The 19,142-nt window shown below is 37.9% G+C and overlaps 1 protein-coding gene across 1 annotated transcript; it reads right to left on the reverse strand.

Moving 5' to 3' along the window:
- Positions 1 to 1,979: 1,979 nt before the first annotated feature.
- LOC145770371 (dipeptidase 1-like) lies at positions 1,980 to 18,231 on the reverse strand. Its single transcript, XM_082581997.1, has 10 exons — positions 18,108 to 18,231; positions 15,993 to 16,122; positions 15,276 to 15,417; positions 13,220 to 13,352; positions 12,234 to 12,384; positions 11,870 to 11,915; positions 11,426 to 11,602; positions 10,819 to 10,903; positions 5,770 to 5,845; positions 1,980 to 2,409 (listed from the first exon to the last, which is right to left on the reverse strand). Exons 1-10 carry the CDS (start codon positions 18,181 to 18,183, stop codon positions 2,184 to 2,186), a joined length of 1,242 nt encoding a protein of 413 aa, XP_082438123.1. The 5' UTR covers positions 18,184 to 18,231; the 3' UTR covers positions 1,980 to 2,183.
- Positions 18,232 to 19,142: the final 911 nt, after the last annotated feature.

A 19,142-nucleotide genomic window follows, 5' to 3' on the forward strand; every position in this document is an offset into this window, starting at 1 on the left:
TTCATTTAGTGTCGTAAAATTTGAGTCCAGTCGCTGTGTAAATATTGTCGTTCTATCGTTTTGGTTGTCTGCGTCGCTTTCTGTTTCCATGAAATCAGGAACAAGTCTTTCAGGCGCAGTTTCCTACGCACATACCAGGTGAAGTAGTCCTCACTGTGGCCCTTGGCGATTCAAATGTTTACATTGTCGTAAGATTATTTGCATGCACGCAAAAAGACTTTATTCGGAATAGGCCTAACGTCTAAATGTTGAACATAAAACGTGAGACAACATTTAAATTGCATGGCGCTGTAGTGAGGACACCTATCTGGCATGCACCTATGTAATTGCGCCTAAGTGTCGTGGAACCATTAACTGTACAATAATTTCTATGCAAACTTTACAGGGTCCAGTTCTTGATCTTTGGTATGGCCAAACAATTTTCAGACTTTCGTTTTTATTGCAACTGCAATTGGATGTGGTTTGTCACTAATAACAATTATCCAATTTGTCCATTATTTGTGTACCGTCATTTTGTAGTTCTCCTTTACATGTTTAAGCAGTTTCCTAATTAACAAATTGGCACAATAAAACAGCAGAAGCGACTGGCTGGAATTTAATGTAACGCAGCAGAAAAAACGCCTATAGGTTTTAGCTTTTTACTCCTGAATTAGTAGGCCTAATGCAATTTTTGTCAAAATTACAGTGGCATAAAAAGAGTTGTCAGTTCATTCAATTTAAAGCTATTTTTATCGTTTATGACAGTGATCACTCAATTTGTTTGGTTTTTAATCTTTTTAGTCGGACTGACAAAGCCTTTGATTGGAGTACTAGGCTACGACAGTTTATCGAACGACTATTGATCGAACGACAGTTAATCGAAACGACAGTTTTCGAACGACGGTTAATCGAAACGACTGTTCATCGAACGAAAATTAATCGAACGACTAACCCTAGATAAAAAAAATTTCGGGAGACTCGTCGTCCGATAAACTGTCGTTTCGATAAACAGAGGGTCGATGAATTGTCGTTTCGATAAACAGTCGGTTCGATTAACTGTCGTTTCGATGGTTTGTCGTTAGATAAACTGTCTTTCGATAAACTGTCGTTCGATAAATTGTCGCGTCACGTTTGATTAGCTATTGCTGGCAGTTTCGCATAGGCTACTTTAAATGCAAAAAAGATGACCTTTTCGAATCCCCTTGGAGGATAAAAATTTCTCATCAAAAAAGAAGACATGTCCTCCAAAATGAATAACCTATGCATTATAACTATTTGAGAGTCTGTTCGAGACTAATAACTTTTCTGTCCAGATGCTGCCCAGCCTAATTCAATTCAGTTTGTCTGACTCTTTTTCTATCATCGGCCACGAATACTTTGTAGCCGAGGTATACAAATTCTTACACCTGGTTTATTTGTTTTCTCTATACCGGCACGGAGAGGTGGTGTGTAGCCTATGTCCGCCCCGTTAGCTCAGTAGTTAAGCGCCCGGTCCAAAGTCACGCGACGCTTTTTCGGTTGTCGAGGTGTAGGCCTACGTTTGAGCAACGCATTTCAGGACTGCTCTCCATTCAGCTGCACCGATCGAATGGAATAAGTCCTCGGCAACAACACTTCAACAATAATCGGAAATTTTCACTCTGCCAATCTCGGTAACCGGTCCTGCATCAAAAGCCTCTACAAGTAGGCTATGCGAAATAACCTAACAAGGCTTTGTCAGTCCAAGGGTCAAGATTTAAAACCAACCAGTTTTATCGGTGGTGGACTTGGATTCACTTCTGGCTCAACCATGTAGGATACCAATACTCGATGACCAGGCCTGGGTCAGTGCTTCAAAGCCTTCACAAGTAACTTATCGCCTATATGCGATACTGTCAGAATTAAGCTGTTAAAAATCTTAGTTTGTAGCCTATACACTTATACAGGGTAGGCTAGATTTCACTGCTGAAAGATAATGTCATGGTCCAGTTGGTTGGATTAGGCCTACATCATTGCCAGTCCAGGGTTGTAAATTTTATGCTCCTGCCCAATATGCAAAAAAGACAATTTGTAAATTATTTTAAAGCAATAATTTTTAGGAATAATAGTCATACCGTATGAGAACAATAGTTTACCTACTGTCCAAATTAAAATTGAGTAGGCTACGTGAAAGACAAAATTTGTTAAAAATCGACTTATTAAAAATTACATATAGGCTGAGAATGTTAAGTGCGACACGCAGAGAATTGATGAACATCTTCTGGAGGAATCCATGCCTCTTCCGGTTTTGTTGTTCTTTGCAACTGTCTAGCAACTTCTTCAGTCTTCCTCATCACTCTCAGAATATTCTGTCCTGTAACTTTCTTCAAATCGTCATCCGACCATCCTCTCTTCATTAATTCAGCTATCAGCCAGGGATACTTCGATACGTCTTCAAGACCTTCAGGAACTCTGGCAGAGAAAATTGCAATTTTTTAAAGTAAATGATGAAATCAGTTCACGTGCAATAGGCTAAAGCAGGTAGCCTCAAGTCGAAAAAACTTTATTAAAAAGCTCCATTTAGCTCATACGCTTGTCATTTGTTTGAATAATGGTCTTTTAAAGCTTAGCCTGCAAGTAGAATAAAGACCTAATGTTTCTTTATCAAACTTTGAATCAGGAAAGTTGACGTTATTACACATTTTCTCATATGCCATCAACTAAACATGTTCTCGCAACTAAATAATTTGCTCTCACTTGTTGTCAGCGATGAAATCGTATTTGATACATAATGCATGGAGGCCAGGGCTTCCCAAACTGGGGGTCGCTTAACGAACTTTAGGGGTCGCAGAAAGTGTAGGCCTACCGATTTTTCACAAAGTACTCTATAGGCTATTAACACTTTTGTGCAAGTTGTTAACTTTGAGAGTCGCCCACTCAGTATTCTATTTTTAGAAATTGATGTGGTAAAATGAAATCAGAATTTAAAGTCTTTTGTTGCAATGTGAAGTAAGCTTTCAAAAGTTAAAGCTTTAATAGGCTATTAGTGTTGAGAATTGGAGTCGTGATTTTTCTAACGAATAAAAATCAGACTGAGTCCACCACTTTCGTAATGACATCTGGTTTTTAAAACTATGCTAGCCTATTTATCAAATTTACTTGAAAAACAGAACGAACTTAACTTGCCTCCTCCAAGCAGAAAACATCAATGTTTTTACATTGAATTCTAAATTTGAAGCGTTCATCAAAAATAAGGACAAAAATTTAAGCATCTGCTTGAAAATGAACACCAGGTTAAAAACGGTCCATTTGAAATGTTCTCATTTACTGAAGAGTTTTTGGCTAACAATGATGTAGAATCAAATGTTATTAGACCTCTGGTTATTAACCCTTTGACATTTGTCAAATCTGTTAAAACAGTTTCAGAAGTATTTTCTACCCAAATTACATTGGATCAAAAACCTTATCTATTTACAAAGCATAGCCTAAACCAGGGGTGTGCAACCTTTATTACAAGAGGGCCAGATATAAATAACTGGGTGAAACCGCGGGCCGCACGTTTATTTAACATTTGATTTCTAGTAGTTGCAACCACAAAACAAGTAGTTTTTTTTGTTTTTCAAGTTATTCTTATGGCATTATTAGGGGTTATCTCCTTGCAGAAATAATAAGTTAAGACGCATAAATTTCTGAAGGAAACTGCTATTCAAATTTATTGTCACACCGTCTTTAAACGAGTTCAGTGAGAAGTTTGCAGCTGGCTTCTTTTCCCGACGGCTTTTTCCAAATTTACTTTAATGGAAGTGCTCGCAATTCGAAGTCCATTTTCCAAGTGTTCGTCTGTCAGAAACGATCAATCGGGAAATTTCATGATGCCCATTTTAGAAAAAAATTGTTCGCGCAAATACGTTGAGCCAAAAAAAGCCATTTTTGAAGCCATGGATTTTTTAAAATGTGGAAAGTCATCTTGGTTGAGATGTTTTCGGTAAAAATCGCCAAGATTCTTTTTTAAATACTTTACTTTCAAGTCCGTTTTCTCTTGATGATCAATCAGTTCAAGTTATATCTGCTAGTGCTTTGTCAATGTCTGTGTTGAATGGCGAAGCGAATATACCAAACAAATGTTCATGAATTCCTTGAAAAGATTTGAAGTCCTTGAAAGGAGCCAAAAATGCACAGCCTACAACAATTGTTCAAGTTGGTGTGCAAATTCAGTTTTCTTCTCAGGATGCATTCAATAGTTTCTCAAAATTGGAAAGTGGAAAAAATTTCCTGTCTGTTCGTGACCTTCCCAAATCGTAATTTGTTCATAATGCCTTTTATGTGACCATACATTTTTACGTTCCAAATAATTAAATACATTGGATTAGCGGTGGCCGGTGGGAGATTTCTAAAATGGTTAACAGAAGGTGCGAACTCTAGAATAATCCACTCCACAATGAATTGGTCACACCTGCCAGACTAAATTAACTTATAAACAGGTTTCGCGGGCTGCACACAATTCAAAATTGGCACATCTTCGCGGGCCGCACAATTTTTCTTCGCGGGCTGCATTTGGCCCGCGGGCCGCACGTTGCACACCCCTGGCCTAAACAAAGTATCGAGCACCTCTCTCAGGAAGAACTTACTGATCTATCTTTTGAACTGATTTGAAGTTTAAATTTTCTGGAAATTTACGAATTTTGTGCAAAAAAGCTTCACACTTTTTGGCTTTGCGTTAAAGCGGAATACATATCATTCTCTGATTCAGCAGTAGGGCTAACCGCACTCCTGCCGTTTGTATCGACGTATTTATGTTGAAAATTTTCAGCCGCAAAAACTGAAGCAAATGCTAACCACTAGTTGGGAGGATCGTCTCTCCAACGATTTAATTACAATAATCAGCTAAAGGCTTCCTCAACCAAGCAAACATTAATGTAGAATCGTGGAAACAACTTGCCCGTGACATGTCAATCTGGAGGAAAAAAACAAGTGAAAGCACGGAATTTTTCGAAGAAAACAGCATACAAAAGGCTCAGGAAAACAAAACATTAGAAAAGACAAACTAAAAAGACGACTTTCCACACACTCCATACAATGCGACTTATGCCCACGTCTTTTCCACCATAGACTATGGGATTCCAAAGCCACACCCGATATCGCCGTCCAAAGCGAAACTCGATTTGATGACAAAACGAATGTTCGGACACGAGCTGAAGCAGACAACAATTCGTACGAGTCAGTGTTTCCAACGTTGATGGCAATCAAAACAAAACAAACGCCATCAAAACCAAACATCCTACGAATCATTGAAACAGCCTTGGGACTATAGCATTAACAAACATTGACCCACGGCTGGACTTGCTTTGTAACAAGAAGCGGTCGCATCCATCACACTGAATAAATGTGTTTGGTTTTCAGTTTTTTTTTCCAGTAGGCAACGTGTAAATTGTAAAATGTAAAGTAGTAGGCTTCGAGTATCATTAGGTTGTTTTTAATTTTCATTCGAATTAAACCTTTCCATAAATATCACAAATGTAAATTTCGCACTGCTTATCATTTTTACAGTGAAGGGTTGCGGGAAATTTTAGGAGATTGAAATGAGCCAGGAGCAAAAAGTTTGGGAAGCCCTGATGTAGGCTATACCAACAAGTTGCCAATTTGACCTAGACCTACTACACCTGATAAACAGTCAGCACTTTCGTCCTGTACTTCTCATTATTCTGTTGCTATACGAGTCTCAAAAAGTGGTGTTGTAGGCCTACGCTTAACCATTTTTCTCTTGCATGTTATAGCCTATACACTACCACCGTGGTAAGACAATTATCTAAAATCAATTTTGAACACTCTTACCTTGTGACGCCGTCATAATCTGCACCCACACCGATATAATCAGCTCCAATTAAATTTTTCACGTAGTCGTAGTGGTCTAAAATTTGGAAAAACTGATTAATTGTTCCATTACGTACACTTGTTCAGGCTTGCTTATTTCTTTCGGTCGAGCTACCGTAGTTCGAGACTTTCATTTTTTCCTAAATAGACCTAAAGAGCAGGCCGAGCCTTATAGAAAACAGTTTTTATTGAAACAAAATCAATAAGGTATAAGCTATAGCTTTTTCTTTGTGGTCTCTTTTGTGTAGTGCGTCAGACTGCTTTATGGCAATGGTTCTTAACCTGACCGCTACCGGTACTGTTTCTTAGGAGGCACTGTTGACTTTTTAGAGGGGCGAAAATACTCAGGGAGCGCTTTATTTCGAAGGTGTAATAATATTTTCCTCACTGCAAATTTACTTTAATAATACTGCTAGTAGATCTAGAATCTATAAGTAATATTCTTTTATGGAATGTTCGTGTTCTGGGTATTAGGGCACTAATCCACAAACCCTCAGAATGACCGCATTGGCTTTGTGCTATTCCACAGCAGAATATGCATTATGCATGCCCTGTTTGGAACAGGTCCTGTCACTCATCGAAGCTTAACTCGGTACTCAATCATACTTGTCGTCTTATTACTGGGTGTCTGAAGCCCACAAATAGGCCTACCAACAAACTTTATCTGCTTGCTGGTATTGCACCACCACACATAAGAAGAGACGTTAACAGTCAAGCTGAAAGGCTAAAACAAACATGTGATGAAAAACAACCTCTATATGGAAAAACTGTTCCACAAACCCGGTTGAAATCAAGAAAAAGCTTTTAACACACGTTTAGCCACTAACTTCAACAAAAAAAGAAACAAGACTTAAGCAATGGAAAAAACAATTCGAAAATGACTCATCATACACTGAAATGAAGGTCCCACCATCAGAGCCCCTCTCCCCGAGAGCAAACGCTCCTTGGGCAAAGTGGAAAACATTAAATCGACTCCAAACCGGTGTTGGATGCACTAAGTCTGCAATGGTGGAGTGGGGCTACGACCCGGGCCCAGTTGCATGTATCTGTGGTACCGAGCCCCAAACAGCGGACCACCTTCTTGTTTGCCCTCGGCTTGCCATCCGGTGCAGTAGGTGGGACCTGTCAGTGTATAACTTCGTTGCGGAAGAATGTGTCAATCTGTGGTGTATCAACGAACTTTAGAAGACTCGATAGAAAAAGATGGAATGTTCGTAATGTGATGTTTAACGCGCCTTATCTGATGTGATGTTTCTATAGTTATATCTTAATCCAATACAACTTAACTGTATCACTCATCATTTTCAGTATCTTACGGCCCTTGTATTATGGTGGGAGCCAGACAAAGGATTTCTCTAAAAAGGGGGGCTGGGGAAAAAGGTTAAGAAACACTGCTTATGGGGATAGCATCTTTGATTTTAATTGATTCCGGTGCTATAATATGTTAATCTGTGTGATATTTGATCAAAGAATCAAGGTTTTAATCAAAAAATGTAGCCTAACATATTGCTTTTGTGTTGTGATGCCTATAGCAGGCTACAAGGTTTTTGTGTATAGGCCTAAAACGCTGAAAATCAATGGTTTATAATTTTCAGCTTAAATCTTGGACTTCATCCTTATCTTCTTCTTTCGTATGCGAGATTGGTTTTTTGACTATGTTTCACTGGGGTCAAATGTCCGGGCATTCTTCGAGCAGCCACTTGATTGTAGAGTTTTCCAGCGTTGGTAGACCAACTGCACTTGGTGCAGTAAACGTCGGACAGTCGTAGAGGATGTGACCTGCTGTCTGTTCCTCTGCACCGCAGTTGCATGCCGCAGATGTTGATAGGCCTCATTTGTGCATCAAGCATACGGAGCGCCCAACACCCGTGCGGAGGAGGTTCAGCCGTACCCAGGCATGTCGACTAAGCTCCTTTCCTGGTGACATGGGTCCAGCATCGGGACAAAGGTATGGAATCTGGAAGTGTTGTGTGTCCACTCCTCTTGCCAGGTATTGGTGATCCAGGATGAGGCACTGGTGTTGTGATTCAGCAAGGATTGTGCTTGAGCAACAAATGGGCTTCTCGATTTGAGACGTTTCTTTATTGCCGGTCTGGTGATGTAGCTGTGGAGTGCGTGGTGTGGCACCAGTGACCGGCGAGCCAGGGAGAGTGTGACAGCTCTGCGGCGAAGCTCGGCAGGGGCGATGTCTGAAAGAACTGGTAAAAACTCAGTAGGTGTAGGTTTCAGGCATCCCGATACAATACGCAAAGCGTCGTTGATGGGTTTGTCAAGAAGGTGAGTATGAGCACTACGACACCATACAAGGGCGCAGTACTCCGCGGTGGAATGGACAAGAGCTAGGGCTGTGAATTGTGATGCGCAGAGTTGTTGCTGTCGCACCCCAGCTCGTCCCTGCCAACCGACGAACAAGGGCAACGCGTGACGTTACTTTCTTACGGAGTGATTCCAAGTCGTGTCGGTACATGAGAGTCCTGTCTAAACTAGCACCGAGGTGGACTGGTGTGGGGTTAAAGGGCAGGATGTTTCCATCGATATTGGTGTTCAGCTCACGCTTTGCTTCCTTGTTGTTTAGATGGAAAGCGGTCGACACCGTTTTAGATTTACTGAGCTTGAGTCTCCACTTGTGGAGGCAGGGGCGCCGCAAGCGGGGGGGCTGGGGGGGGAAAATGCCCCCCCCTGCCCTCAAATTTTCTGCAGATGGAGGGGCAGGGGGGCAATGGTTCCCTTTTAAAGTCATGTAAGCTACTGCACATTTTGCAATATAAAAATTTCTGCTATTCGCTTTTAGCCTAATTATAATCTTTCATTTTTGTCTCAAAATAATATTTACGTCACAAAATTTTGCCACACAGTATACAGGCCTTAAAACTCGTTTTTTTTCGGCAGCCATCGTGGCCTACCGGGAGCTCCTTCTCGGGGGCCAAATCTGCGTGCTTTGAGGCCAAAATACAAAATAAAAATAACGATAGCACAAGTAAATAGAATTAAACTTGCAACAATGCTAAAATGATCACTTAGCGTTGTTGAAGTCTGGGCCTGGGCGACGTCCTACAATAGAATCGTTGCACGACGCAATAACTGCTTTATCGGGATTGTAATCCAGTACTATTCAAACGACACTCGCACGAGTGTCTCCAATGTGGCTGATTTTAAAGAAGTTCGCCACTCCCCTAGAATTCTTTTTAGCAACGAAAAACAACGTTCGACATGACTGTGTTGACGATGACGGCAAGGTAATAAAATAGGTATTTCAATGATGTGAAGGACATTACTAAAAGAAGCATAATTTTTGCAAAATATGATCAAAAAATGTTTTTCCCTCGGATGTCAATTAACTTAGTTCTCCTTTTTAACAACGGTTCAATGTCCGACAACATCGAATCGACATAAAAACGACAATATTGCCAGCCGATGTAAATTAGCACTTCGGATTAAGACTTTGTTAAAATAAACGTCGGGAATTACAAACAAGACTTAGCCTACAGCGCTGGCGATCGCAGATGGATATATTCCATCAATGACGAATATTCCCACACAATGCAACAGTGGCGATTAGGCTATGATGCGCTGACCTAATTTTGCGTCACTCTTTGATACTACATGTTTTCGACAGTTAATTCGCGATCATTCTATTGCGAAATTAAATAATTGGTTAGAAGAGACCGGCGGCCAAACTTGGCCAATTGAGGAAATAGCACCGGCGGTCATTCAAGCACTACTTAGCGGCCAGGACCGCAGGCTGGTTTAAGGCTTGACAGTAGGTTACATCATTATAACATAGCATGGTGCCCTTCTTTGTATACCGGATTATCATTATCGCTATATTTTATCTTAAAACTTGAAAAAAAATTGGCCTTTTAGTAAACAAAAGTGCCCTTTTTTCGTAATTTTGCCCCCCCAGTCACAAATCATTCCGGCGCCCCTGTGTGGAGGTAGTCTGATATCTTAGCCATATCTTGAGTTAGGGTCCTTTTCAGTGGAGACCATTCCGAAGCGTTATGCACCATAGCCAGGTCGTCGGCATAGGCATACAGCTTAGATGTTGTTGGTGGAAGGTCATGGGTGTAAACATTAAAAAGGAGTGGAGCCTGGACGGATCCCCGAGGAACACCGTTCTTGAAGTGTCTTGGCCTGCTTCTTCGTCCGCGTCCGCTGGTGAGGGTAAAACTGCGTTGTAGACAAGCTCCATAATCATTCTGACCATGTGCCTGTCGGGAAAAAAGATGAAGAAATTTGTAGGCGAGGCCTCGGTGCCACACTGCGTCATATGCTGCAGTGAGATGATGGTCATCTTCACGTGGTCCCTCCTTTGATTAGCCAAGTTCAATTACAAATGAAAAGATGAAACGAAGCTCATCAACAAGTCAGAGAAAAAGACTACATTCGCGACGTTTCACAGCGAAAACAGCCCTTTTCAGGGAATCCAGTCGTTCCAGTCGTGACAAAGACCGGAGAGAGGAGGATTCGGCGAAGGTCTTTCCGAATCCTCCAGCTAAACGTCGAAGGGCTCACAGCCAGCAAGCTTAACCTTTCAGTTAGATTGCTTTTAGACCGTTCGTAGATAAATGCTTGTCCTTTTTTTGAGTTTCACACAAAAATTTACCATGTTGTGCTTCTCAAAACTTTTAATTTAAGCCTCAACAGGAAATTGTATGCCAGAGAAGCCTTCTGCCTGTATATTTCATTAGATTCATATTCTTTTTATTTGGTTTTGCACTACAGCACGTATACATCAATTATTATTGTACAAATACATTGAATGTGGTGCTGGTAGTCTACTAGGATCAGCGAAAGACCACAGGATCAACGAAGTCAGCTGCCACCCTCATACAAATAAAAAAATAAAATAAAAAATAAAACACGAAAAGAAGAGGCAATAACAACAAGGAAACAAAAAAAATTAAACAAACCAAAAAATTTAGATATAATAACAGGCAGCGAGGTGGTAGGGAAGCATGATAGTAAGTAAAGTTTCCTTACAATTTTCTTAACCATCAAATTACTCACCAGCAACATCAGAAATATTGGCAGTTTGAGTACATGTGACGTAATCATTGTAAAAGTTAATCATCAGAATTCCTGCGTTCTGTTTCTAAAAATTGATTAATAAGTGCAATATTTACTAAAATTACCTCACTCACTAACTCACATGTAGCATAAGAATAGCCAAGAGTAACCTAAAGCGGAAAAAGTAATATGGTTAGCTAAGAAAAACGAAAAAACGTATTTCTTACAGTTCTTCATAGCCTACGCAAATGTGAATCTGTCGGGGGAGAGGGAGCAGCAGGTTAAATATTTTCTAAATAACATTTGAGAATAAATCTACTTTTTTACGACAAACCAACGAAGATTGTCAAAAGTTTTAGAGATGCGCAGCTACATTTTAGCGAGCCCTGTGGAGGCTGATCGCTTGTTCGTCAATTAGGCTACTTCTCTTTCCAATGATTACGGAAGGCTATTTGATACAAAGCTTTTGTACGCGGTGCCCATCAATGTTTACTTTCTGGATTTTTTTTGGGATCAAACAAACCACGATGCGTCGCTTAACAATGTGTTTTTTGGAGCAACTCAAAGTAGTGTTATAAAACATGCTTTCTGGTAGGTTACCACTTACCAATCTTTGGAGTAAATCGTCCGGTACATTTCTGGGATGATTGCAGAGCGCTCTTGCAGAGCTGTGACTGAATATCACAGGGGCTTCAGACAAATCAAAGACGTCACGCATAACCTCATCAGAGACATGGGATATGTCAATCAGCATTCCAAGTCGATTCATTTCTTTAACTACAAGCTGAAACAATAATGTTTTCCGTTATTGACTTTATCTTCATTTTGATGTATTCTCGTCATTAAACTCTCTAGCTTGTACTTAACTATTATTCTAATTTATCTTCCACAGTAATACGATAGTCAGAATAGTCGGACCCAACGAATCACTTCAATCCATCTAGTTTCAATAATTTAATTAAAATTTACGTAGCATAATACGATTTGTATTCAATTGCAAAAAAATGGTCCAATGGTGTCAATTAAATGCGTGGTAAACATTTATTTTTACCTTTCCAAAGTCGGTGAGTCCACCATTGGAATTTGAAGAATTTGCCCTGTGGAAACAAAATAAGCTAAGCTAAACGCCTTGAAAGAAAATTGACAGAAAAAAGAAATTAGTGTGGCGATTTCTTTGTTCTAGTTCCGTTTGTCAACAATTTGTCAACGTTTGTCAACATTGCAATTTAAAATTTCCCTTCTTTTACAGAAAATTGTGCAAGTGGCCCTGTGTAGGCTTAAAAAATTGTTTTTGTGCACGTAAAAGATTGAAACAGATTACAAACGAATTCAAACTTCAACGTAACAATGTGAAGAAACTTAAAAGAATTAATTGCCCGCAACACAAATTTCAACGTAAATCAAATTTTTCTTACCACGGCGTATTACAACTGTGAGTTAGCGTCATGTATCTGGCACCCAGAGCAAAGTACATTCGTAATGCTGCAACTGAACTGTCGATCATGTGACCTCCTTCCACACCAATCAAAGAAGCTATTTTCTTGTTTTTTATAGCCGTTTCTGTTTCTACAAAATATGATGGCATGGCATATGCTACAAATTGAAAACCGAACTTAGCCTATGTCTATTTCAGAATTTTGGCATTTTTAAATGAACCAAAATTATCAAAGGTTTGCAATCACAAACATAATTTGCATTTCTTTGTTCTTTGCTTAATTTTATACTGGTGGAAAGTTAAAAATGAAAGCATTTACAAGAAAATGAGATTTTTTATATAGTCACGTAATCAATCAATTTTCTTTCAGTATTTCAACTTACGAATCTTAATTTTAACCCTTTACATTAGCCTTAAACTGTTTTCCTTAAAAACAAAAAGTTTAATGAGTTACATCGATTTGTTTATACAAAACTGATGTCTTCACTTTTGTCAGTATATCGAACCTCTGCGGCAGTGTCAAGGCATTGTTTTAGTTTAGTCGAACTTCAAAAAGGTAGGCGTACACTTACCAAAAATCAAACAAGCAATAAACATTCAAGCTCAAGCGGCACGGGTTTGACTCCATGCGTGTGTGCATGCCATGAACAACACATTTTTAGGAATGCTCTCCATTCAGCAGCATCTAGTAACTAGTTGATGGAATATTTCATGGACAACAACACTTTGACAATCGGAAACTTCGCTTTACCAATCTCGGCAATCGGACCCTGCATCAGCGGTTTAAAGCTTCTACAAGTAGCCTATGCGAAACTGCCAGAAATAACTTCTCAGAGTATTTCTCAGACCGAGGATAAATATTTAAACCAATCAACCAAACGTCCAGTAATTGTGTATTCTGGAAAATAAGGTAATTGTTTTTCTCCCTTTTCTGCCGACGGCTTGTTGTGAAGCAATAAAAATTACCATCTGCTGTAGTTGTTAGCACAAATGTGGCAGGATCTGCTTCCACGAATCTTCTTATCATGTCCATCTGCTCCAAACCCTGTCTCACTGCATCTTTGTGCATGGAAGAGCAACTTACGTAGCAAGCCCAAAACTAGAAAAAAAAATATTAAAATTCTTGCAGTAGCACAAGCAAACATGATTTAAAGGTTAAGCTTGTTACAGCAACCTCAAAGTTAATGTTGCAGAATTTTTTCACTAGTTATACTCAACATCAAATTAACTTTCAATAATTGTGAGAATGTTTTCCTTTGAATAATAAAGGCATGCAGTCGCGTTTTTCTATCGAAGTAGGTTTTGAATGAAGCGTTGGGTTAAAAACAAAACACAGATTAGAAATAGGTATATCATCCAGTGGCGTATGAAATTGGTTTGGGGGCTTGGAGGAAACTCCAAGCCCCACTGATCTTGATATCTAATTTTTTTATCGATATTTTGATTATCTTTACTTCATTTAAAGCGTTATCTTTTATTCTTCTTCATCAACGCAAATTGTTAATGGTTTTTGTATAAATCGAGTTAAAAGTAAATAAGTGTTTTGTTGAAGTGTAACAATTATAATCAAGAATTTATGTGTGGCGAAACAAAAAGTAAAAAATTCAGTAGCTGGTATCAACATTTTTAATTTTTAGCTCGTTGTAATGTATAAGCAAATAATTAAAATAGTCACTTTTTAGTCAGTTAAGAAAATCATTTACATACAGTATAGGCTACACCTAAAATAGAAGGTCCCAATATTGAACCTTGGAGAACTCCACAAAACATTTTGAGAAGTTGAAAGAACAACACTTATAATTGTGTACTGTTGGTGGGTGCGAATACAACGTTTTAACAACTGTTGGAAATGGTCTCGAAATCCATAAATTTCTACTTTTCAATAAAAATACATGGCCAGCTTTATCAAAAGCCTTAGCAAAGATCAAGGATTAGGCTACCCAACAATTTTTTTTTTATTGTCAAGGTTTACTAAAAAGTCATCACAAATTAGGGCCATGAATTGAGTTGCAATAATAAACCTAAACTGAAATTGACCAGCTGAGGTCAAATAAAAAACAAACAACAAAAAGTTGTCGTAAAGAAAAGCGGACAGAAGTACTGGATTATTAAACAAGACAATAGGCCCATGATTTTTATAAATCAATGGTTCTTGTTGATTGTGCAGCTAGCCCAATCTTGTTTGTTTGGATAAGTAGCAACTAAACCATGAGAGCAGCATGGTAGCCAAGATTATGCAACAGGAGAATAGTGATAAAAGTGATCAATAGTGATAAAAGAAAGATAAAAAAATTTAGTAATTCAAGTATGTGATTAAAGATCAATTAAAGATTATTAGCCTTGGGAAAGGGGTTTGTTCATCAGATCTTGCATAGTGACAGTGTATATGAAGGCTGTTGAAGTTAAGCTTAACAATAGGCTTCCTCTCAACTGTGGTTTACAACTTTTTGTATGCGGAACTTGCTTGCGCCCACAAAGCAAATCAACCATTTTTTACATTGATTTACTATCTTGGCGGGTTTTGTATAAAATGAAACTGGTTTGTAGACGTTGAAATAATGTAAAAGACATTGATTGTACTGGTTCGAATATGAGTGATTGAGCATTTTACTACTTTTTTACATTAATCCCTAACACTAGCCCAAGGCATTGGTTTTATAGTTTTGCCACAGTTTGGTGAAAATAAAAACGATTTGTGGAGCAATGACTTCGGAAAGTTTATTTGCTGTCAAGTGTCAAGGTTCGCGAATCTCGTGCTTCTTATTGCAATGAAGAAACCACATCGAGATTGTCTTGTTTCTTTAATTGAATTGATCAAAACTAATAAAATACATTTATGATCTGTTGTTAAATTTAACTTTAAATTTTATGTCTTCGCAAACAACCACAAATGCTATTATCGATAGGCATGCATGGACATGGCAAGAGAACGAGCAAAAGGTTTCTCTTGGCGATGTTCTGCCAAATAAAATAGAGCACAGATGTTTGAACACTTCTTTTCAATAAATTTGTAATTTTTCACCTGAGCTCCAACTTTTCCTTCTCTCAGACGTGGAATGTCCGTATGCGATATTGGATAATATTGATTGAAATCATCACTTAGACTAATGTTGTTGATCACATTTTTTCTGTGATCACGAAGTTGCCAAGCCCAATCGTTGTGACTGAAAATCATTGTTTTGTGAATTATTTTCTTGTAATCATTTTTAGTTTATGACAAAATTCTCAGAAGCCTCGTTTCTAATTATGATACTATTGTCATCAACGCTATAAATTTATTTAATATTTAACGAAGAAATAAGGAAGAAGAAAAGATAGCCTAGTATACAACTGGGTAACTTCAGATATTGGGTAACCTATATGGCGGTTTTAAAAAAAATTGACCGAAATTTTGATTTCCTTTTTTTGTCATGAAATTGTGCTTTCGTTTTGTTTTGAACTACTTTTCTTTCAAAAGGTTTGATTTTGTTACGTTTTAAACCAAATTTAAAAATCGAATGAAACTTTTGACCAGTCATTTAATGTAAAAACATTAAAATCAAAAGAACATGCCATGCTTTTAAGTATAGCCTATAGCCTAAATCACTCTTTGTGATATTAGAGTTCGTTTTCATGTCCAACAAAATTGGTTTTGAACAGTCGTGACTGTGTAGGCTAATTCTTTTGTAAATTATCACACTTTCAGTCGCTGTTTCTTATATTTGATGTTTAACCTCAGAGCTACAAAACCAGTGATCACCCATCAATGATCGGAACTTCATCGAGAAGTTTTTTAGCTGCTTCAAAATAGACGTCCATCTTAGTTGATCCTTGCAGTGCAAGTGGGACGGCAACAGCCACGGTCACGGAAAGCAAAAGAATCAAAACACCTGAAAGTATAATAAATATAATCGGTGATCAGTAGGGCAAGTAGAGTCAACAAAGTCAAGTTTTTTTAGTTAGTTATTGCGGGGATGGTTTAAATCTTAATTTGATAGGTCAATAAAAAATCAATTTTTATCGTTGCATCAATTTTTCAATTTTAGATGAATAAAGTTAATTTTATGCAATTGACACGTGTTACGGCCAATCTCTATACAAATCAAACGTCATATAAAAACCGTTCAGGTCTACTGAATCTTAGCGTATTACGTCATGGAATTTTTCCTAAAAATGAGCCAAAATTGCACCATCGTTCGTAAGACTTGTGTCAAACCTGTTTAAACATGAAACATTGGATCACCACCTTTGAACACCTGTTTGAATTGCGTGACAATGTCTTTCACTATTACGTCACAGTACTGCGTACGTGAGTTTGAGATATTGATATCTATTCTGGTCATTCATTTTAAAATTGTTGCTTGAAGAGGTTGGTCGCATGTTTAACTGGTTTGCTTAGTGCTTGTCAGCTGGACGAAAATTTCCGTCTTTTATCCAAGTAATCTGTTCTGTAGTGACAAGTTTTAGTGGTGTACGGCGTTGCATCCAATTTCGACAGCCAGGTGGCTAATTTTACAGAAATACAAATTTGAATAGACGTTTCGAAGGAGTGTTTCTTTTTCGGTCATTACATGCAGACGAACGGATTCGGGAATCTTATGTTACAATTTTCCCACGAAAAGATTATGGTTTACCGCTGTGACCAACACGTCCAGTCTGAATGTTTTCTTTTAAATGCAAGGTGATACCATAACAACTTCTTGTTCCCACGTCTGCTTCAATAGAAAAAGTTTTTCGATACTTTGCAAACTTCTGGTCAAGGACAGAAACTTTAATGCCAAAAATGTGAAACATCGCATTGTGTTGCATTTCACCATAATATGTTCTATTGAGGATTTCAATATTTTTTTGGTGTTGCAGCCTTCTTTGAAATAAAAAACACAAAAAACAATGGTTTATTTAATAAAATTTTCGTTAGGTCAATAAAGCCAATTTTTTTTATTTTTGAAATCAATTTCCTTGGATTTTTAGGCCAGTAAAACTTGCAATAGTGATCAGTCGTTGGAATAGATTAGCTGCTGCCGGCTTTGATCTTTCTAGGACCATGTCTTGCAACAGTTTTGAGTACCTGTAATCCACATTCAACAACGACAAACTTACCTTAGTCAGGTCTACGTATTGCCTTTTTAAAAATGCTATATTTAATACTTAGCTAAGTAGATCTGGGGGAAAGTCGACTAAATGTAATTTTATAAATTACTATCGTAAGCTGGGCTACACGTTCTTTTACATTTTTGAATTACAAGAAATTTTACATTTTTGAATTGTGTTACGTCGTGGCTACTGTACACCTGTATTTAAATAAGTTCTTTAGTTTAACAAAAACTAATTTCCAACTACTCTTTAGCCTACAAACAGAAAGTTAACGAGGTAACAACTATATCAAAACACAACGCAAAATGCTCTTAGGGCAACCATGGAATGATTACAATACAATTAGGTTAGTTAAACTTTCGAATAATCATGAATGTAGCCTCCTCGCAAAATGAGAAGGTAATCACAATCAATTTGACTGCTTTGAAATATAATAATTGTAATCATAGAATTGGCAAGTAATCGTAGTTGTGATCGATTTCATTGCAATTGCAGCAAAATCGTCTATGCTTTCAAGCAGCTAGCTCGCAATGCGTCAAGATCTGCGCTTTCATTCAACGAGTTTAATTTAGAACTAGACTATCCTTAATTCTTTTATTAAATAATTTAAGAAAAGAAAAGCAAAATCAGTGCAAAAATTTGAGTCAAGCTTTGGGCTACCACGTAGTAGTAATATCTATTACCGACTTAAAACTTTCTTCCATTGTTCTTTGTTGCAACATAAAATGCGAAAAACGTATCACCATACAGTGGAAAATGTAGCCTATATTTTGTATCTTACCAAGAATGATAAGCATGGTTTTGTTTCCTTTTCTTTTAGTAGGACTTTCGTTTCCTTGAACCTTGTATTTCGTCATTTTCTTGTCCAGCAATCAAACTGTGCTACTGAATTTTAAAAACTAAAAAAAACAATCTTGATGAAGTTGAAACAATAACGACAACTGCAATGTGACTGCAATTACCAATGCAATTTTTGTCTTAGTTTATATTTTTTTCTTATTATTAATTATTATTTTTATTTGCTTTATATTAATAGGGGCAGACTTATGCGAATTTCATTAAAAGCGCAAATTACATTTAAAAAAAGCATTAGGCCTACATTAAAAATGTAGAATATTTACTAAATATGCATTTAACCAAAGGGAACCAAGTTTTCACAAACACCTCAGTTTATCCATTTCTTGGTCAACTTATTAGCCTACTTTCAACAAGTTATTTCACATTTTCTGTTGACCTCTTGACGCAACGAAGCAGTGATTCGCAATGTCTCTGCTGCGCAAGCAAGTGCAGATGTGCAACGCGATAAAATTTCAATTTCACTTAATTTCCATCCTCTTGTTACGCAGAATAACCTTTTCTGTGAGTAACTCTTCGGAGATTTAAGCAAACAACGCAAGTCGACAAGCATCATTACTTTACTAGAATTTTCCGCAGTTGGATTTTCATTAACGTGGAGCAGACATTTTGAATAGGCGCTTAAACCAGGGGTCACCAACCTTTTTTGCATGCGGGCCACTTTGGCACTAAGGAGAGCTACGGCGGGCCGCACTAATAAAATGTGAGGTAGGTTGACTCTTATGCTAAAAAAGAACGCATTTCGTACCCAGTATTCAGCGTTACATGTTGTTTATATTTATGTTAGAATACCGCAGCAACAAAATTAATCGAACAACGCTATTGCGAGGCCAAGCTCCTTTTACAACACTTTTGACTTTTTTTTAACAATGCCTAATAAACAAGGCCACTTGTTTTGCGCACTTATAGCGAATCGAGCGGTTTCATCAGAATATTCATCGCCAAGCAAGAGTGGTGTTGT

The sequence above is a fragment of the Aplidium turbinatum genome, chromosome 5 (genome assembly GCF_918807975.1).
Source record: "Aplidium turbinatum chromosome 5, kaAplTurb1.1, whole genome shotgun sequence".
Classification (NCBI taxonomy): Eukaryota; Metazoa; Chordata; class Ascidiacea; order Aplousobranchia; family Polyclinidae; genus Aplidium; species Aplidium turbinatum.